This window comes from Pimephales promelas, chromosome 9, assembly GCF_988280905.1.
Source record: "Pimephales promelas chromosome 9, fPimPro1.hap1.1, whole genome shotgun sequence".
In the NCBI taxonomy this organism is placed as follows: domain Eukaryota; kingdom Metazoa; phylum Chordata; class Actinopteri; order Cypriniformes; family Leuciscidae; genus Pimephales; species Pimephales promelas.
The window spans coordinates 6,060,910-6,083,728 of NC_142777.1; the positions used below are offsets into that span (position 1 = coordinate 6,060,910).

The window sequence follows — 22,819 nt, forward strand, 5'->3', positions numbered from 1 at the left end:
TATGTAAACATATGTGGACTATCGAAATAAATTGTTACCCATGATGATTCAAATGAATGATTCACAGTTAGTTAATCTTGACAGCTGTTATAGTAAAAACGTAGTAAACATACTCAAGAGGGTTCCACATGTAATACTTATTTCATATGCATGATGTTAGCAAATCACAGCATTGGGCATTTACACTGAAGTCTCACAGCCAATCACAACAGTGGGCATTTACACTGAAGTCTCACAGCCAATCACAACAGTGAAGTCTCACAGCCAATCACAACAGTGGGCGTTTACACTGAAGTCTCACAGCCAATCACAACAGTGGGCCTTTACACTGACGTCTCACAGCCAATCACAACAGTGGGTGTTTACACTGAAGTCTCACAGCCAGTCACAACAGTGGGCGTTTACACTGAAGTCTCACAGCCAATCACAACAGTGGGCGTTTACACTGAAGTCTCACAGCCAGTCACAACAGTGGGCGTTCACACTGAAGTCTTACAGCCAATCACGGCAGTGGGTGTTTACACTGAAGTCTCACAGCCAATCACAACAGTGGGTGTTTACACTGAAGTCTCACAGCCAGTCACACCAGTGGGCGTTTACACTGAAGTCTCACAGCCAATCATAACAGTGGGCGTTTATACTGAAGTCTCGCAGCCAATCAAAACAGTGGGCGTTTTCACTGAAGTCTCACAGCCAATCACAACAGTGGACGTTTAGACTGAAGCCTCACAGCCAATCACAGCAGTGGGCGTTTACACTGAAGTCTCACAGCCAATCACAACAGTGGGCATTTACACTGAAGTCTCACAGCCAGTAACACCAGTGGGCGTTTACATTGAAGTTTCACAGCCAATCACAACAGTGGGCGTTTACACTGAAGTCTTACAGCCAATCACAACAGTGGGTGTTTACACTGAAGTCTCACAGCCAATCACAACAGTGGGCATTTACACTGAAGTCTCACAGCCAGTTACACCAGTGGGCGTTTACATTGAAGTTTCACAGCCAATCACAACAGTGGGTGTTTACACTGAAGTCTGACAGCCAATCACAGCAGTGGGCGTTTACACTGAAGTCTCACAGCCAATCACAACAGTGGGCATTTACACTGAAGTCTCACAGCCAGTAACACCAGTGGGAGTTTACATTGAAGTTTCACAGCCAATCACAACAGTGGGCGTTTACACTGAAGTCTTACAGCCAATCACAACAGTGGGCATTTACACTGAAGTCTCACAGCCAATCACAACAGTGGGCGTTTTCACTGAAGTCTCACAGCCAATCACAACAGTGGGCGTTTACACTGAAGTCTCACAGCCAATCACAACAGTGGGCGTTTACACTGAAGTCTCAAAGCCAGTCACAACTGTGGGCGTTTACACTGAAGTCTCACAGCCAATCACAACAGTGGGCGTTTACACTGAAGTCTCAAAGCCAGTCACAGCAGTGGGCATTTACACTGAAGTCTCACAGCCAATCACAACAGTGGGTGTTTACACTGAAGTCTCACAGCCAGTAACACCAGTGGGCGTTTACATTGAAGTTTCACAGCCAATCACAACAGTGGGCGTTTACACTGAAGTCTCACAGCCAATCACAACAGTGGGTGTTTACACTGAAGTCTCACAGCCAGTAACACCAGTGGGCGTTTACATTGAAGTTTCACAGCCAATCACAACAGTGGGCATTTACACTGAAGTCTCACAGCCAATCACAACAGTGGGCGTTTTCACTGAAGTCTGACAGCCAATCACAACAGTGGGCATTTACACTGAAGTCTCACAGCCAATCACAACAGTGGGTGTTTACACTGAAGTCTCACAGCCAGTAACACCAGTGGGCGTTTACATTGAAGTTTCACAGCCAATCACAACAGTGGGCGTTTACAGTGAAGTCTCACAGCCAATCACAACAGTGGGCGTTTACACTGACGTCTCACAGCCAATCACAACAGTGGGTGTTTACACTGAAGTCTCACAGCCAGTCACAACAGTGGGCGTTTACACTGAAGTCTCACAGCCAATCACAACAGTGGGCGTTTACACTGAAGTCTCACAGCCAGTCACAACAGTGGGCGTTCACACTGAAGTCTTACAGCCAATCACGGCAGTGGGTGTTTACACTGAAGTCTCACAGCCAATCACAACAGTGGGGGTTTACACTGAAGTCTCACAGCCAGTCACATCAGTGGGCGTTTACACTGAAGTCTCACAGCCAATCATAACAGTGGGCGTTTATACTGAAGTCTCGCAGCCAATCAAAACAGTGGGCGTTTTCACTGAAGTCTCACAGCCAATCACAACAGTGGACGTTTAGACTGAAGCCTCAGAGCCAATCACAGCAGTGGGCGTTTACACTGAAGTCTCACAGCCAGTAACACCAGTGGGCGTTTACATTGAAGTTTCACAGCCAATCACAACAGTGGGCGTTTACACTGAAGTCTTACAGCCAATCACAACAGTGGGTGTTTACACTGAAGTAGAGGTCTGCACCCCCGCGGGACTCCCGCGGGACCCGCGGGTCGCGACGCAAAACAGTGCGGCGCGGGAGAAATTTTGAAAGGTCAATGCGGGAGCGGGCGGGATGATGAGGTGCACTTGCGGGTGCGGTCGTGAGGGATGATGCGCTGCACTCCCGCAAATTAAATATGAGTGTAAAATAAAATATATAAATGAATAAAGTAGCGTACATAATTTGTAGTTGTGAGGGAGATTCTGATTGGCAGCAATAAAAACGTTTTAAGCAGCCTAAACTTGTGAATATTGTCGGGTAGGGCGGGGCATAATCTCACGCACAGTCGCACACTTGTTTAGAGACAATTCCTTCCCGCTGCTCCGTGTTCGAATTCGAAAGCTAGTTCAAGTTCAAAATAGACAGCATGGACGAGGAACAGAGCGCCTCTAGTGCTTCAGATAGAGGCCTAAGCGCTTCAGATGTAAGTTACGTTACTTCTCTAAAGTACTTGTGGTAGGCACACGGGCTATTTCATTTTAACACCTGCACTGAGCGGCTCAAAGCCCACATAGTTTTTTAGTCACAATGTTTTAGTTCATGGCTAGCCTATAATGTGACAGGAACATTATCTGCTTCTTTTACCTTTATTTTGATCATTTTCATTTAGACATGCTGGTAGCGACCTGCTGAGTTTTTTTTTTCTTCTTCTTATTATTATTATTCATATTATTCTATTCATATTCATATTATTATTATTATTATATTATTATTATTAAAATTAAAAGGTAGGCACACAGGCTATTTTCAGTTTAACACCTGCACTGAGCGGCTCAAAGCCCAAATAGTTTTTTAGTCGCAATGTTTCATGGCTAGCCTATAATGTGACAGGAGCATTATCGAATTATATATATTAGATAGATAATAATATTACCTAATCGAATATATATATATATATATATATTTTGTTACATGTTAAGCCTAATGGAATTTCGGCCGATTAATGTTATCTTTGTTGGCGTTCGTTACTGATGCCTGTTTAATGTTTTGTATGGTTGATTATGCAGGCTTACCAATAAATATGTTACCAAGTATTGGTAAGGAATTTTGTGAGCACGCATTTTTTTTCCCCAGGGCCAAGACCTTTCGTCAGAAAGTGCGGGCGGGAGCGGGACATTATATCACAGATGCGGGCGGGAGCGGGACTAAAAATGACAAATCTTTGCGGGAGCGGGAGGGAGCGGGACTGAACACTGCGGGAGCGGGCGGGAGCGGGTCTGAAAATTGTGTCCCGCGCAGGTCTCTACACTGAAGTCTCACAGCCAATCACAACAGTGGGCATTTACACTGAAGTCTCACAGCCAATCACAACAGTGGGCGTTTTCACTGAAGTCTCACAGCCAATCACAACAGTGGGCGTTTACACTGAAGTCTCACAGCCAATCACAACAGTGGGCGTTTACACTGAAGTCTCAAAGCCAGTCACAACTGTGGGCGTTTACACTGAAGTCTCACAGCCAATCACAACAGTGGGCGTTTACACTAAAGTCTCAAAGCCAGTCACAGCAGTGGGCGTTTACACTGAAGTCTCACAGCCAATCACAACAGTGGGTGTTTACACTGAAGTCTCACAGCCAGTAACACCAGTGGGCGTTTACATTGAAGTTTCACAGCCAATCACAACAGTGGGCGTTTACACTGAAGTCTCACAGCCAATCACAACAGTGGGTGTTTACACTGAAGTCTCACAGCCAGTAACACCAGTGGGCGTTTACATTGAAGTTTCACAGCCAATCACAACAGTGGGCATTTACACTGAAGTCTCACAGCCAATCACAACAGTGGGCGTTTTCACTGAAGTCTGACAGCCAATCACAACAGTGGGCATTTACACTGAAGTCTCACAGCCAATCACAACAGTGGGTGTTTACACTGAAGTCTCACAGCCAATCACAACAGTGGGCATTTACACTGAAGTCTCACAGCCAATCACAACAGTGGGTGTTTACACTGAAGTCTCACAGCCAGTAACACCAGTGGGCGTTTACATTGAAGTTTCACAGCCAATCACAACAGTGGGCGTTTACACTGAAGTCTCACAGCCAATCACAACAGTGGGCATTTACACTGAAGTCTCACAGCCAATCACAACAGTGGGTGTTTACACTGAAGTCTCACAGCCAGTAACACCAGTGGGCGTTTACACTGAAGTCTCAAACACACAAACACCTTCAGAGCGTTCAAATCAGAGGCTAAAATCTGGGTAGAAAATTGCAATTTATTTCTAAATTATGACCATTTTTATGTACAAATCATAAGATTATGATCCTTTAATTTTGTATTGATTTGCTCCTACACTCTTGAATATTTTCTTTTGTTTTGATTAAGACTGCTTGCGATTAGATCCATGCCTCAACTCTGGCCTTTTATCAACTGTAACAGAATGGGATGTACCTGAGGTAAATATCAAGTATCTGAATACTGTATAATGTGATGTTTACATTGCAAAAAAATAATTCCCACAGCACTGGTGTGAAAATGACAGTTAAAAAAGTATAGCAAATGTATCAAAAGTTGTATTTTGTATACTTTGCTGAAAGACACATTTTATTCTAATCAACAACAGAATAAATAATTAAAACTTTCAATAAGGTGAGAATCATTTAATTTATAAAGTATGTCTAACCCACTATCATAGCAGGGCAAATTTCAAAACAGTCACTTAATAAATGGATTTCTTCATACCTCTGTAATGACTCTGATCACGTCACTCTCTCTTGTGTAGTTGAGTTTCCCCAGCGCTGCACATTTCATCTCATACTCAGTTTCTTCTCTCAGATCAGTCAGAATAACAGTGTGTTGATCCTTCAGCAAAGGTTTAGATGTCCAGACTGTGTCCTGCTTCTGTTTATACAGTAATCTGAGCTCCACTGTAGCAGAATATGATGGAGGAACCTTCATAACCACGTTCTGACCTTTGACCTCTTCAATGATTGGACAGGCTGGTTTGGATGGAGGTCTAAAGCAAACAGGTTCATCACATCCATTTTTATACAAGAGAATGCAGGAACCAGGATGTGTTTTGTGGTCTTTTGAGGAAAAAACAAATTTAGTGGACTGGCTGCCGTGTGATGTCATCAGCTCCCTAAACATGATTAAATTTTCTCTCATTTTCTCCCTGATGGTTCCAGTGAGCCACATCACTGTTCGAGGAGTCGATCGAGGATTCTTCCACATTGTTTGAGTTTTCAGGTAATTTTCTTGTTCTGAAATCAACTCGTCTGGCTGTTCAAGGGAACTAAACGTGTAGCAAACCACATTCTCCACCTTAATATCTGACAAAACTGTATCTAAGCTTGTATTCACTTCAGCTCCAAAGTCCAATAATTGTTGACAAAACTCCCCAACTGTGTTTAATTCTCTTTCTTTCTCTCTGATCCACTCCATTAGATCCTGTTTGTTAAATGGAGACCCATCATGAGCTTGCAGAAGATTGGTCAATGCACATGTCTCTTCTTCACAGGCTTGAACTGACCGGATCAGTGACTGACTTATGTCACTGAAATCTTGCCTGTAGATTTGGCAGAATCGCTTCATATCCTCAATCTTCGTGGGAAATGCACTAAATGTGTCTATCAAAAGTTCACTGCACTTGTTTTCAGTAAACTTCAGATGTTCAATTACAGAATCTATTTCTGTAATGAGCTTCTTCTCAATGACCCGCAGATGGATAGCACCACTGCAAACGGTGTAGTTGATTTTCCCCAGCGCTGCACATTTCATCTCATACTCAGTTCCTTCTCTCAGATCAGTCAGAATAACAGTGTGTTGATCCTTCAGCAAAGGTTTAGATGTCCAGACTGTGTCCTGCTTCTGTTTATACAGTAATCTGAGCTCCACTGTAACAGGACACGGTGGAGGAACCTTCATTACCACACTCTGACCTTTGACCTCTTCAATGATTGGACAGGCTGGTTTGGATGGAGGACTAAAGCAAACCGGTTCATCACATCCATTTTTATACAGGAGAATGCAGGAACCAGGATTATTCTCCATTTCCTTTGAGGACACAATAAACTTGGCTGGTTTGCAATCTTTTGATTCAATTAGGTTCTTAAATATCTTCAAGTTGCTCCTCATGGTCGTTTTAATCTCAGTACTGAGCCAAGACGTCCGCTTCACATGAGGACACTTCTCGTCAGTTTCTCCTTTTGTTGAAAGAGTCAGATTGGAAGTTTGATGAAGAAGCAGCACATCTGAGCATTCGAATGATGTGAATGTGTAACTGACCAGATTCCCAACGTCCAGGTCCATCAAGATGGCATCTATGTTGTCGGCCACCTGCGCACCATAATCCATCAGCTGTCTGAGGACTGATTTAATGACCTCAGACTCCTTTTCTCTCTCTCAGCCATTCTGCAAGATCACGTCCTCTGAATGGAGATACATCATGTTCTTGTAGAAGATCATTCAGAGCGGTTTCCTTCTCCACATTCCCACGGATGTTTGGCAGTAGGGAGCCGAGATTCTTCACCAGTCTCAATTTGTACTCACAGCAGTTTTGCTTCATTTGCAGAATTGTATCATGAAATGCAACAAACGTCAGAGCGGGAGAGTCTTTCAGAAGGTCACTGCATTTCATCTCAGCTGTATTTAAACTTTCAATCACTGATTCAATCTTTATGATTAGACCCATGCTGATGTCTTTCTGGAGTTTTGAAGCTCTTGAGTGAAGTTTGTCCAGAGGATAAAGCCAAACTCTCAGAGGAACTGCCAGCTCTTGGTTTTCTTTATGCAGTTTTGGAAGCTCAGCGAAAACCTTCAATGCATCTTCAAAAGAGGTCGGGTTAGATGCTAGCTGGAAGTCACCATAAAATATGCACATGAATTTTTTGACTGCAGCTTTCTGATTGTCATTCATGCTGAAATCAACGTTAGCATCTACTGAAACGATGCCCTGCAGTTTCTCAAGGGCCAGTTTTACTTCTCCTTCTACTGTACTTTTGTCCTCATCTGATGAAACTTCTCTGTCAAACACAAAGCAGGCGTCTGCCCCATACAGTATTGCTGCCACTACATGTGTGGCTATATTATCATCAGGGATATTTTCAGAAGGCAACTGATTCACGGTCAGTTCTTCAAACCTGCTGGTTGAATGATAATGTAGCGTCAGTCTCTGCTGTTTGAAAGATGTCTTTGTGTCTTTGAGATATTTTGCTGCTCCACTAACATGGATAAGATCACCTAAAAGACTTAGTTTCAGTCCACCATCAATATTCAGTAATACAGATTTTTTCTGAATTGAATCTGAAGCTGTGACTTTGAATCCTGTGTTAATTTGGGGATGATCTATAATATTCTGCTGCAGCTGCTCTTTATTCCAAAGTCTGATTCCTGTGGGGGGAAAAAAGTGTTTTAACTCAACAGTGAATTTACTACAATTTTATACTCAAAAACTCTTTTATGTCTGGTCTGTCTTGCTTCCAGTTGGTAGGATGTTTTTTGTGATCCGATCAAAAGTGTTTCAACGATAAATACAGGTGCAAGTGGGGGCTAAACTGTTTAGAGATCGGATCACTGAAACCAAATATCTAACTTATTTTTAGCGCAAGAATGTATGTGGCTACTTAGTAGTTTAAATGCATTTTTTCAGTATTTTTATTTGTACAAAAACAGTCTGTTATTCTGCTTAACATTGCAAACTTGTATTATCAAATAATTCCCTTACCAATGCCCTAAACACACTGGTTTGTAGCGCAAATAATTGAAGAGCTCTTTTCCAAAACGCTATAAATCCATTTCAATAGTTTTCAGGAAAACTACATTTTTTACCTAGACCCACACATTTTGTGAATATTCAAATTATCCTGTTTAAATGTTTTATTGGTTCAGTCTGAACATTTTGAACAATAATTATTAAATCAAACAACAATATTGTTAATGATAATTTAAAAGTTAATTTTATTTTTTTCCAAAACGCTATAAATACATCCTTTTTTGCATCATTTTTAGTAAAGTCATTTTTAGTAAAGTGTCAAACCTCAAACAAATAGTACCAATTTCAACATATGCATGAAAAAAAAAAACGAATTATTAAAAATGATCAATATATGATAACGATATTCAAAAAAGGGATGGGCACCCCTCCAGCACATGCACACACACACACAGGCTACATAACATGTGAGCAAAGCGGAGCAGCATGACGCTTAAATATAAGTAACAAAAAAACAAAAAACAAAATAAACATAGGCTACGTTTCACATTTGTGTTTAATAATATTACATTACTTATTTTTATTATTTCATCTATGTTGAGTAGGCTATGAAAAGGGAACCGCATGAGATGAGTAAGATAGGATCAAAATTCAAAAGCTGCCCAATATCGGAAAATATTTGGAGTACGTCAGACATGATTTTGACCACTTATTAAGTTCTGTTTTGTAGAAAGCTTGTAAATTTCGTTTCATATAAATTGTATCTTCATTTTAACAAATATTTCATCGACAAATTGACTGGATTAATACATTAGAAGTAAATATCAGACAATATAATCAGGACACAGAGGCGCGCAGGTGAACCGGAGCACGTCTCATATATAAACCAAAACACCGCGACGCTTGCCTCACACAGGCCTGAGAACTAGGCTACAGAAAGCTTTAAATATCTACTTTTAAACAAAACAATTAAAAACTAAAATAAATCGGCAACTCTCTGCGTACAGGCTAATTCAAAGTATGCGTTTCTCTAGGCCTATGCGCGTTCACTGCGAAGATGGCGAGTAAGCATCAACTTTATCTTTGCTGCTGACACTAACAGAAAACACTAGTTATTAATAAACAATTCAAATGTTTCATGCATAATCATTACTTTTGCCGGTTCTTTGTGGCAAGCTTTATGCATACGTTGAGATGCGGAATAGGCAATTAAAAACGCTCATATGGTTTCTCTGCCATTTAATTAAATCTGTGATTACTGATAATACAAATGGCTTAAATGATCTACTACTAGTCGACTACTAGGACTCATTTTGAGGAATGAATGAACATAATAAACCTCTGTTCAGAGTGCCGCCGTGCTGGATTGCGTAGAGCGCTCATTGAATTTGATGATTTATCGCATTTAGCCTAAAAACAGGGCTGGCGCTTATTGCGTTTTGGAAAGAAACTGTATCTTGCAGTACATTTTAAACAAGGAAATATACCGATTTGGCATGAAACGTTGATGGAGCAGTGAAAGGGTTCTGTCCACAGCAGAATGACACGACAAACTCATTTTTTTTAAAAATGGCGTTTATCGCGGTTTGGAAAAGAGCTCTTCAATTGTAAAATGTATGCACTATATGCTTTTAGTTATACCTATAGCAGCTAATGAATCAAAAGTCAAATTAAAAAAAAAGAATCAAAAGAAAATAGCAAACTTCCACATGGACAGAGGGTCCTATCCATGTACAGTCCTGTACAGGTTCTTTCCCTTTCAAGGGAACTTCGAGCTGCGTCAAACGTTGTGCGTCATGAAGCACGTGTGAAATCTGCCCAATGGCTAGATGGAACGTCATAGGCGGGTGACGTCATCGACCAGAAAACTATAAAGCACCCTAAAAACACAAGGGCATCAGCTTCTGTGCTTTCAGTCGCGCTATGAATGTAAACACTGCACATTAAATTCCCTGGTGTTAAATTAACACCGCTCGGTGTTCATATGGGAACCACCAGCAGGGTGTTAAAAGTAATACTGAGGCAGTCTTAGAATTGTTTGATTATTGAAAACACCTGATGATAACAAGCAGAATCACTGAAGAAAAGAGAAACACAAGAACTACAACTGACTTCCAGATAGGGCTGGGCGATATATCGCACGATATTGTTATGCACATCTAATCAATGAAGCCGGTTCCTTGATTAGTAGTAAATCACCTTCACCTGCTTTCAGATGGACGATATGAGTGTTAAAGTTAATGAGATAATTAAGTGATTAATTTAGTGATGATTGAGCATTATTGAAGACACCTGATGTTAACAGGCAGAATCACAGAAGGAGAAAATCTAAAATGGGAAGCCACCGTTATGGTGATCAGTGTCTGCTTTAGTTGGGCTCTTGATCCTTATAGTTTCACTTTAAACTTTGTCCGTCTGTTGTTATTGATTTATAGCAGTTAAATGAACAAAGAAAACTGTGATCTAGTATTGTTGGTTATGTTATGACATAATCATGCATGCTATTATCTGAAAAATGAAGCTTTTCAGATGAATTGGTTTAACTTGTTAGTAACACTTTAGTGATTGTACAGCATATCTGTATTTTTCTTATAACCTAAAATATTTAATAAAAACTATTCTGATCAAATCACTTTAATCTTTATTTAAAAAGGCAGACATCAATAATCAGCCTGTGTATCTCAACTGTGGTGACAATAATAATCCTTGTAATTTACTTTTCCTGATTGAATATTCTGCTCGTCACCATCGTTGAGAAGCATTGACCGAATCTTGAGGTTTGTGTGTACCTATAAAAAAGGTATACAAAAATTTTGAGTTTCTCAGTTTATTTTTGAAACTCTGGATTCTGATAGAGAGCCATGAGACTTAGACCTGAGTGCAAAAATGGAGGCTCTAGACCCTTCCAGAGCTGAGATATTTATGATGGCATAAATGTTACGTGGGCCTTTAGAGTTTTGAGAAGATTGGAGAAACGTATTTTTTCGGACCGAGAAAAAAAACCTAAAGGGGTACTGCTGTCATTGTTTTTTTGTTCTGTTTTGTTTTTTAGTTGAAATTTTGAGTTTCTCTGATCTTCTTGAAACTCTGGATTCTGATAGAGGGCCATGAGACTTAGACCTGAGTGCAAAAATGGAGGCTCTAGACCCTTCCAGAGCTGAGATATTTATGATGGCATAAATGCTACGTGGGCATTTAGAGTTTTAAGAAGATTGGAGAAACGTATTTTTTCGGACCGAGAAAAAAAAAACTAAAGGGGTACCGCTGTCGTTTTTTTTTTTTTTTTTGAGTTGAAATTTTGAGTTTCTCTGATCTTCTTGAAACTCTGGATTCTGATAGAGGGCCATGAGACTTAGACCTGAGTGCAATAATGTAGGTTTTTTTTTAAAAACTTGTAGAAATCCATTATATTATATCTAACATTCTCTATAGTATCCAGCTGCAGACCCGCAGCACACCAGTTTCAGAACCCCAACTCCAGAACCCCAGCCCCAGAACCGGAAGTAAGGGGCGGAGTTACGTTCTAACCGACACCAGCGCTAGGGCCGTAAGTGAGGGGCGGAGCTTAGGTTTGAAACCTAATAACACCACCTAACGTAATTTGGAAGGTATTTTACACATGAACTATATGCATGTTATGATGCTACATTACAGTACAATAATCATTTTAAAACATTGATTTTGTGTAAAATAATTGTACATAGTTTCAGTTATCCGTTTCATTGTATTATGAGTTACTTCCTGATCAAGAAAAAATAATACTTATGGGCATTTTAATGTATAACAGTTTAATAATTTTAGCTAAGCAGTTTATACACAGGCTATGTGTAGATTTACGAAGGTAAGACCTTTGTTTTTTAGGTTTTTTTTATGAAGGAGTTAACTTTGTATAATAATGCTCATGAGTGGTCGTCCAGCCTAAGGTATGTGGCAGGACCATCATCTATCATGGCATATAAATTGTCTAGAGATGCTGGCAGTGTTTCAGGCTCTGAAACACTTCCTAGTAGTGTTGCACGATGCACCGATACTTCAAAAGTATCGTGATACTCAGACATTTTTTATACTTACTTAATACTTTTATGAATGACCGCGTTCTAGATTTGTGAGAGACGTATTTCATGTTGGTATGTGCAACGCACGCTTCCAGTCCCGATAGTGTTTCAAGGCCGCAGGGCCCGCTCTGATAGTTATACAGTAGGTAGACAACCAGAATGTGGTTTTTACCACCGCAGGTTTGCCGCGGCGGTAAAAGTTGAGGTGTATTTGCTGCCTTTGGCCGCTAAGAGGCGCAACAATCACAGACTTTGAAAAGTGTCCGTTTTTTGTGTAATCTTCAACTGCGCCGCGGCTCTTTCAGAGCGATTGAAAGATGGTAGCAGATTAATTCAAGTGAAACGTAGTTAAATTAATTAATTAATCACAATACTGAAATTAAATTGAAAAAATAATGAAACCTTAAAACATTGCAGTCAAAACATATTAGGCTACATCAATGAGGCTTTACAATTGTATAAGACGACAGCGCATTAGAAGTCCAGCGATAGCTGTGTGGTTAACGCATCATCCTCAACCTCATATACCTCCATACGACGCAAGATCGAACCTCGTTACATGCTGTTGGCCGACAGCTTTTATGTTTTAGCCTACCGTTCTTGAAGCTTAAATAGGTAGCTTTTGCAATCCGTCCCCTCAATTTATAAACTGTAGGCTACTCACGGATTCTTAAACTGTTCCCTCGGTTTAACAATTCGTGCCCACGGATTAATAAACCGTAGCCACGAGTTCCTAATCCCTGCTCTCAGATTTGTAAACCGTGCCCTCAGTTTTTGAAATATGTACTGTACCCACAAATTCATAAACCGTGCCCACGCTTTCGCAATCCGTAGGCTACTCACGGGTGTGTAATCCGGACTCGCGGATTTGTGGCATTGTTTTTAAAAGGACTTCACTTACAAATAAATAAATAAATAAATAAATATAGCCTAAGACAAACACAAAGTTATAGGTCTATAAAAATAAAACATTCATAAATTGTTTTACATATTCCTGTCTTAAGTGAACTCATTTAAAGTTATAAACGCAAATAATAGGCCTAATAATAATATGCTATTATTATTACATTTAGGCTACATATTTAGATATAAGACGCTTTTATTAAAAAAAAAAAGAAACAAAGCAATTCGTCAAATGTCAGTCATAATAGGCCTACTGGTTAGACAATAATAAAACAGGGCTGAGATTATCACAAATAGGCCTAAACACAAGATTTTGACGCATAGGCTGACTTTTTGCCTTTATTAAACATTTAAAATATTCACAAATTAATATGAAAAAAAAAATGATTTTGCTATCTAAAAACTATATTTTGCCCGCAGTGCTAAATGAGAAGAGCATGTGAGAGATGATTTATAGGTGATTTATAGGCTTGTGTCTGAAAAATAACGACGTTTTCTTGTTATTGTGAGTTTACACAAATAAAAGTAGTTGCAAATAATGTATTATGTATTTTTTTTTCCGTATGACCAGAAATGCTAGATTATTTTAAATTGTTCCACTGTTTACAGGAACATGCAAGTGTTTGCGGCCGCGGCAGTGACATGCACACAAACAGTTGGATATACGTTAAAACCTGTGTTTGTTTGTTAGAATCGTAGCCTATTATTATTGTCTAAGACTGACATTTGACGAATTGCTTTGTTCTTTTTTGTGGATAAAAGCGTCTTCTAAATAGGCCTGTAGCCTAAATGCATTTTTATTTGCATTACTACTATGAATGAGTTCACCGACGACAGTAATATATTTAACATAAAATAATTTATAACTTATAACCAAACCTTTTACAGTTTTTGAACTGTTATTATTCTTATGATTACTATTATTATTTTCGCTTATTATAGTACTGAGCTTTTTCCTCTAAAAATTTACTTTAAAGATAAAAGTATCCTAAATGTATTTATTTTTTTAAATGCAAGAAATTATCCATTTTAAAAAAGGATTTTAAAAACAATGCAATGCATCCCGCATCTAAACAGGAGGCTTGGTTGAATCATGCGGCACACTCTGGGGGACGAGCCACAAACCCGTGAGTCCGGATTACAAACCCATACGGATTGCGAAAGCGTGGGCACGGTATATGAATTTGTGGGTACAGATTGCAAAAACTGAGGGCACGGTTTACAAATCTGAGAGAGCACGGATTAGGAACTCGTGGGTACGGTTTATTAATCCGTTGTGATAAAGTGCAGTTATGTTTCTAACGTTAGTGTTTTTGGAGCAACTGAATGCCTTCAAACAAAAGCTACCGAGGAATCGTCAAGAAAAGTATACAAGGCCAGTTTTAAAGTTTTACAAAAAATAAACCATGTTCAATTTGTAGCCTATAGCCTATTTTGTTCTTGAATTGTTGGAAGAAAAAAGGGACATACTAAAACACGCCAGGCGTGGAAAAACGCTTTGGTGGACACACGGGCTTTCAAGTGGGGGAGGGCGCATATTTGCATTTGAATGTTGTGTTACATTCTAAAACATTTAACGTGTGACGCACACACACACACACACACACACAACTGCACATGCACACACACAGGGCTTACATTCTGTTTGACTGTGTTGTTGTTGCAAACATGCTGCTCTAAACTCTAGTAAACTTGTGTTTTCTGTGTCAGCAGCAAAGATAAAGTTGATGATGCTGACTCGCCTTCGCAGTAAACGCGCATAGGCCTAAACGCATAGGCTACTTCGAATTAGCCTACTTACGCAGAGAGTTGTCAATTTATTTTCGTTTTTAAATGTTTTGTTTAAAAGTACACATTTAAAGCTTTCTAGTTCATATCGCACCTCTGTGTCCTGATTATATTGTCTGATATTTACTTAATGTGTTAATCCAGTCAATTTGTTGATGAAACATTTATTACAATGAAGATAGAATTTATCCGAAACAAAATTTACAAGCTTTCTACAAAACAAAACTTAATTGGTGGTCAAAATCATGTCTGACCCACTCAAATATTTTCCGATATATTGGGTAGCTTTTGATCCTTATATCATGCGGTTCACTTTTTATATAGCCTAATCAACATAGACGAAATAATAAAAATAAGTAACATAATATTATTAAACATAAATGTGAAACGTAGCCTATGTTTTTTTTTTTTTTTTACTTATATTTATCCGTCATGCCGGCTTTGCTCACATTCTATGTAGCCTATACATGCATGTGTGTGTGTGTGTGTGTGTGTGCATGTGCTGGAGGGGGGCCCATCCCTACTTTTGAATATCGTTATCATTATTGATCATTTGTAATAATTAGTTTTTTTCATGCATATGTAGAAATTGTACTATTTTTTTCAGGTTTGACACTTTACTAAAAATGACTCTGAATGTAGGCTATTAAATAACTTTACATAACATTACTATCATTACTTTTTTCAGGTTGTTTTACTAAATTTAATTTATATTAATTTATAGCATGAGCCCCTGATTATGTTGCACGTTCTCTTGTTTTTTTTCTTCTTTTCTTTTAAAGACAAACCTTATTTTTACAAAAAAAAAAAGATGGATTTATATAGCGTTTTGAAAAAAAAAACTTTTAATTTATCATTAACAATATTGTTGTTTGATTTAATAATCATTGTTCAACAGAACCAATAAAACATTTAATTTGAATATTCACAAAATGTGCATGGGTCTAGGTTAAAAATGTAGTTTTCCTGAAAACTATTGAAATGGATTTATAGCGTTTTGGAAAAGAACTCCTCGTATTTTTTTTTTTTTTTTTTTTTTTTTTACGGAACTGCTTTTGAAATTACCATTGGTATTATTATAGATGTAAAGAAGTCATTCTGTTGGATACTATTTTGTTCCTTCCTTAGTGTAAAATGGAAATATATATATTTTTTTATAAATACAAGGAAAAAAAACAAACAAAAAAAACCTAAATGGTGTAACAGTTTTAGAACTAGACAAATCTTTCTGCATAAATACCTAAATATAAAATTTAACTACAGTTATCCATGTTGCATCGGGCTTCGAACCCATGTCATTATCATGTTCTAACCGTAAGTTCTACCACTCAGCTATGTGTTCACTTAGGCGCAAATACCCAAACATATGTTTCTCCAGTGTGAGTATTCGCTCATGAGCAGGAAAACGTTTTGTCGTTTACCTATTGTGAGTGTAAGCCTACTTTACACGAAAACGTACACCTTTTACAGTTTAAAAGATGATTTTATTTTAGCTGTTATGAGAAAAATAAATTCAAGTGAACACCGCCGCGTTTGTCGAACACAATTAATGCCAGAATAAAACCTGATTTTAGAATAGGCCTACACTGGGCGTGGTGTGTCAAAAAAAAATACTCAATTATAAACTTCAATATTTCAATATTTCGTTCAAAACCACCTCAAAACAATTCGTGACATTTTAAAAAGCCGTGAATCAATGTATTAAGGCCACTGAAACTGAAACTGACATCTCTCAAATACAGGAGCAGAAGCGCTGGTTCAGATTTTATTATTCGTTGTTTAAACATGCCTGTTGCATATTTAAAAATAAATAAATAAATATATTTGATATGGTCTAGGCTAATTATAGCATTGATTACTGTGGAGGGGGGGGGGGTGTTTTTTAATTTTACATGGAACCCCATTAAGTTTTATTTTCTATATTTTTTGCATAACTGCTTTTGAAGATGTAAATTCAGTCAATCTGTTGGAAGAGATTTGTTCCTTAGTTTAAAATAGAAATGCATGGTCATTTTATTTTATAAATATAAGCAAAAAAACTAAATGGTGTAACAGAGTTTTAGAACAAATCTTTCTGCATTAATAGCCTAAATATAAAATATAACTATATTATCCATGTTTGAGCAAGCTTCGAACCCATATGTTTGTAATGGTAAAACCGCAGGCCTATGCTCTACCACTCAGCCATGTGTAGGGCTGTCGCGGTAACCGCAATATTGTAGTACCGCGCTTCTGACAAGTCAACCGCAGAGGATAGCACGTAACCGCAGCAACCGCGATATTCACGTTTTTTTTTTTTATAAGGCTATACCCTTCTTGTTTTGAACTTAATGCATGTGTATTGAATGTTAAACAAGTTCATAACGATAACAAGACTGTTTATCATGGTGATGTGTAGCTTACAGGCTTCACATAGACAGTGAATGAAAGAGATCGGCAGAGCGCGTCACGCGCTGCGCGTGCAATTACCTGCGTCTGTCTTTGAAGTCGTGAAAAGCTTGTCGTGTCAAAGGGAAGCGAAAAAATTTGTCGAATCATCATTTTAACGTTCTCTTCACGGGTATTTTCCCATAAATCCGCGTCAGCAGCAGCTCTGGTCAGCATCCCACAACACAAGGAAGCCGAAATAAAATCAGTGAGTCACGCATTGAATCAATGGGTCTCTAATAAGTGAAGCATCAGCTTTAGCATTGCCTATGCGACGCATTGCTGCTCCGCTGAGCCTTGAAAAGTTGAATCTCAAAGTTAAAAATAAATAACATCTTGTTATATCAGCTTTTTTAAACGTGTTCGTTGAATGAACGGTTCAATGATTCGCTCAAAGTCCGTTGTCATAACAATATGCGCGCTGAGTGAAAGTCTTTCAATGCGCATATATGTAGACGCTGTTTAGTTTCGGTTACATTGGTTACTGAAAATGTCCTCGTTTTTGTCCACATCGTAAACATTATTTATATAGCAACAAAAACATATAATTAATTAAATAAATAAATAAATAAATGGCGGGAATACCGCATATCGCGCTATTGAGCCACTCAACATTACCGCAAGGGAAATTCCATAACCGCGACAGCCCTAGCCATGTGTTCTGTTTAATGTATAGTAAATAAATTCAAGTCACCACCGCCGCGTTTGTCGAACAATAGGCTATTAAGGCCACTGAAACTGAAACGCGCGCTGCATGTTATGTGTCAATACAGGCGCAGAAGCGCTGGTTCAGATTTTATTAGGCTATCTGTTGTTTAAACGTGCGTGTTGCATATTTAAAAATATATATACACATATTTGATATTGTCTATTTAGGCGAATTATAGCATTGATTACTGTGGAGGGGGAAATACCCCACCGGCAAATCGCAACTTGCTTAGCTTGGTTATGTTTTTTTTTTTTTTATCTACATGGAATTTTTTTATCATAACTGCTTTTGAAGATGTAAATTAAGTCAATCTGTTGGAAGAGATTTGTTCCTAAATGTAAAATAGAAATGCAAGGTAATTTTAATTTTAATACATGTTTATGCGGGATTCGAAACAGTGTCATCAAAATAATTGTACCAAAGTTCTACCACTCGACCACGACTTTTCTCACTGCCAAAAGCCCAGAAGTTCGGTTGTTCAGCAGTCAGTGTGCGCACGCGAGAGAAGCGCTCTTCAGTCTTCGCATTCCTCAATAGCGTCATTGAAAGCAGCACTTTATTTTCGCTGACTGCGAGATAGGCCTATTTTAACTTTTGATTAATAAAATGTTCTCCTATAGCCTAAAAGTTTCTATTCTAGTTAAAGCTATATTCTATTTAAAATGTAGGCTACTTTTACATAATTACGTTTTGCTTCGCTAAATGTCCCTTTGCGCCACCTGGTGGTCATTTCACCACCGACTTTGAAATACGGCTGGTTTATTTTTGCCTCGGTAGATTTACCGCGGCACTTGCCGCGGCGGTAAACGACATTCTGGTTGTCCACCTACTGTACTTTGCAAGTTCTTAGCAACAACACCATCCGGCGGCCTGTACACAATAGTATCTGTGACGACGATAGAATGAAGCGCGCATCCGCATGAAGACGGTGCGCGAGCCGCAAAAGACCATGCAACTGATAGCAGCGAAAAAAAACGCTCCGCTTGATTTAAAAAACAACAGATTTTAGCACTAGATCTCTTATTTAGTAACGAAATAAATTAATTATCTGCTATTTAACTGGAGATGTTTAATTTATTTTGTATTAGCTTTACAACTTTCACCCCAACTTTCATAGATAGCATAAATAATTTGCAAGCTGCTAAAATAAAGCATACAAAACATCAGCAAAAATGATTTATAGGCTATATGATTATAATCAGAGCATGTGCATGTTTGTCAGTGATTTATTTATAGTAGGTTATTACAGCATTTAAACAGCACAGACCTACGCAAAGGAGGTGCATGTGAAACACCCTGTAAGAAATACTTTCCTTTTCAGGAAAGGTATCGAAAAAGTATCGAAATCGCGATTCTTGACTTGGTATCGGTATTGAAACAATAATTTTGGTATTGTGACAGCACTACTTCCAAGCAGACCTGAGAGGTCATCATGTGTTAGTTCAGTCAGACAACATGTCAGTGGTCTCTTGTATAAATCATCAGGGGGGCCTGCGGTCACGCCGGCTTTACAAGTTGGCCCGTTAGGTCCTCCTGTGGTCCCTAGGGAAGTTACTATCACTGAGAGCAATGAGCTTCCTGGGTATTTGAACTTGGGTATTTGAACCGACTTTCTGCAGGAGACACTCGTCTTTGTTGTAAAATAAAGTCTAATATTTCTGGCATCAAAGATCTTTGAGAAGTGATTTCCCAAAAAGATTGAAACCACAACAGTATCTATTTTGGTACCTGGTATCAACAAGTCTTTTCTGCAGTCATACAGCATGCCGAGCTGGAAGGATCTCCCAAGAGCTGCTGTTTCAATCACATTCACTCCCACTGAATGCAGACAAAACACATCATAGGAGAAACAGATCAGTGGGGTTACAGTAAATATGAACACACTGTAAAAAAACAAATTTAGATGTCTTACATTTTTTAATGGTGACTGGTTTCATTAATTTTTTTTCAATTGGCCTAACTGTATTTCTGTGCACTAAATGTTATCAAGTGTGGCAACAGTCTGTTAGCATTGGTTCAGGCAACGTTTACACAAAGCCGGGTATTTAGAGAAACGAATATTTCCCCCGCCTCCGTTTTCAATAATAACATTGTGTACACACCCGCCTAAATACGCTGTCGAGCGCCATCATAACTATGCCAAACCTATGGGCGGCAGTGTAGGGAGAAGGATAAGGCCATGCAAGCCAATCAGAATCCTCAGAATCGACAAGAGAGAACCTAAAACGCAGTTTCTCCCAGTGTACATGGCAACACATAACCGGCGTTTTCAGAAATCTCCACTTTGGCCAGTGTTTTTAAAAATAATCGTTTTCTGTGATAAAAACAGGGTTTTCATGTAAATGAGAGGCCAAACCGCAGGGAAATATCCGTGTCTTCCCTTCGTGTAAACAGGGAAGACACAGTTTTGAAAATGTACAACTTACTTGTGAAAATAATACCAAAGCGAAAAAAAAAAACCTGTAAGTTCCTTGTCCTGATAGGAAATCTGTATTGCTATACCCCACCTGACACCAAGTCTAACCACCTTTACAAGTGAGCCCAAATTTGTATTACACAATAAACCCCGGGTCCTAGCTTTAATTATACCGGTACCAGTGCTCGAAGTGGGGCGTTACTCACCGGCACGCAGTACCACCACTTCTACATTTTACTCTTAAAGTCCCTGTAAAGTCAAAATTAAGTATGTGTTCTGAGTTTGTCACACCACAGAAAAATGTGTTATTAGCCACCCAGTCAAATTTGAATAATTAAAAAATCCGGCAAGTACATAAAATAAGCTATCAAAATCTTGAAAAAATTAGCAAAATCTCTGTTCTCAAACGCTGGGGGCGTGTCCGCTGGCTGTGCTGAAACCACACCCACTAGCGGGAAAGCTGTCGACGGTGATATTAGCTGATACTGCTTTCGGGACGGGAGGATGAAAACTGAGGCAGGAGATAGTCGTTTCGGCCCTGTTCACCAGTAACAGCGGATCATCAGTGAATCCCAGTTGTCTCTGAGGAAAGTTTATAAAACTATCCAGTGTAAAATGATCACTATAGGTGGTGTTGGCGGTGATCCTCAGCTCTTCATCAAGGTTGGGTCTCTAAAAACCTCTTCTTGATGTGATGGTTTTTAAGGAAATTAAATGAAGATACCGATCTGTTTTGTACATGATCGCATCCAGGGAATAGCCTAGCCTATGCATTTCTGTGTCGAAGACATAGCTAGCTAGAAAACTGTAGGCTCAGCTGTAGTAACTAATTGTACTGACAGTTGTACTGACTAGTAGTCAATGGGGAATGAGATCTGTTTGATTAAAACATTCTTCCAAATATCTTCCTTTGTGTTCAGCAGAACAAATAAACACATAGAGGTATGGAACAACATGAGGCAACATGAGGGTGAGTAAATACTGACAGAATTTTCATTTTTGGGTGAACTAACCCTTTAAATTAACACTGAAGAGTGTTCAAGTTAATGTGCTATTTAAGTTGTTGATTGAGTGATGATTGAGCATTATTAAAGACACCTGATGATCACAAGCAGAATCACTGAAGGAGAAAATCACAAATTGTAAGCCACCGTTATGGAGATCAGTGTTCGCTTTAGTTGGGCTCTTGACACTTTTACTTACAATTTAAACTTTTTTTGACTGCTGTTATTGATTTATACCAGTCAAATGAACAAAGACATCTGTGATCTGAGAGTGTAGGTTGTGTTTTTGCATAATCATGCTGTGATCTGTAAAATGAAATTTTTCATATAATTTGGTTTAACTTGATAACAGCATTTTAGTGGTTATAAAGCATATGATTATCAATATTTTTCTGATATTCCGAAATATTTCATATAAATTATTCTGATTAGAGTTGTGACGTTCGCGAACGAACCGATTCTTTTGAACGGCTCATAAACATGAACGATGGGAGCAGAGTCGCGGCTGGAGGAGAGTCGTTCTTTCTGTCGTTCTTTTTTTCCTGTGCGTGTTTTACACAGATGCACATAAATTATGAAGATGCTCCTCAGTTAAAGGGGAAGGGGCGCCCAGCGCAGGGGTAATAGTTGTGATAGTTGTGCACGCGCATGCATCTTTTACTCTTACGTTATCTTTTATAACCCTACGTGCCTATGTCATTGGGTAGGAGCGGAGCCAAAACTTGTTGTGCACGCCGCCATCACATGGTTACTCCAGTTTAAAAAAAAGCCATAAAGTAAGGAACTGCTTGTATTTATTTACATTGCATTTTGTGTTCATGTTAATGTTATTGTATCTACAGTATATATTTACAACTTAATTTTTTTTAGTTTTTTATCAAAATGTTCTTGTGGTATTGTATGAAAAACATTAGTCAACAGCTTTACACATACACTCACTTTGTACTAAAGGTAAATCCAAAATAGTGATGTCACGTTCTAAGCAGATGGATGTTGTGCAACCCTATGGAATATAGTCCACACATGACAAATGAGGTAATAATCAATATTTCAGAATAATTCAAACTCAGATATTGATGCCTGATATCTAAGTTTGAATTATTTGACTACAAATCTCACCTCATCATTCCTCCCGGTGATTATACTAAATATTTAAAAAGAGCCAAAAGAGCCATTCTTTTGAACGGCTCTATGAAATGAACGGATCGCCCAAAGCTGGATCCCCTCAAAGAGCCATAAATCCCATCACAAATTCTGATAAAATCACTTTCAAATGCATTTATTTAGAAACACAGACATCAATAATCAGCCTGTGAATCTCAACCGTGGTGACCACATAATCCTTGTTGC

The 22,819-nt window shown here is 38.7% G+C and overlaps 1 protein-coding gene across 1 annotated transcript in view; it reads right to left on the reverse strand.

Moving 5' to 3' along the window:
- Positions 1–22,593, reverse strand: part of LOC148977474 (uncharacterized) — a 33,416-nt gene extending 10,823 nt beyond the window's left edge. Inside the window, 4 exon segments of the mRNA XM_089135225.1 lie at positions 5,197–6,859; positions 6,861–7,845; positions 19,778–19,932; positions 22,589–22,593. Of these exon segments, the coding sequence (XP_088991351.1) occupies positions 5,197–6,859; positions 6,861–7,845; positions 19,778–19,932; positions 22,589–22,593 (2,808 nt within the window).
- Between the last annotated feature and the right edge of the window lie 226 nt (positions 22,594–22,819).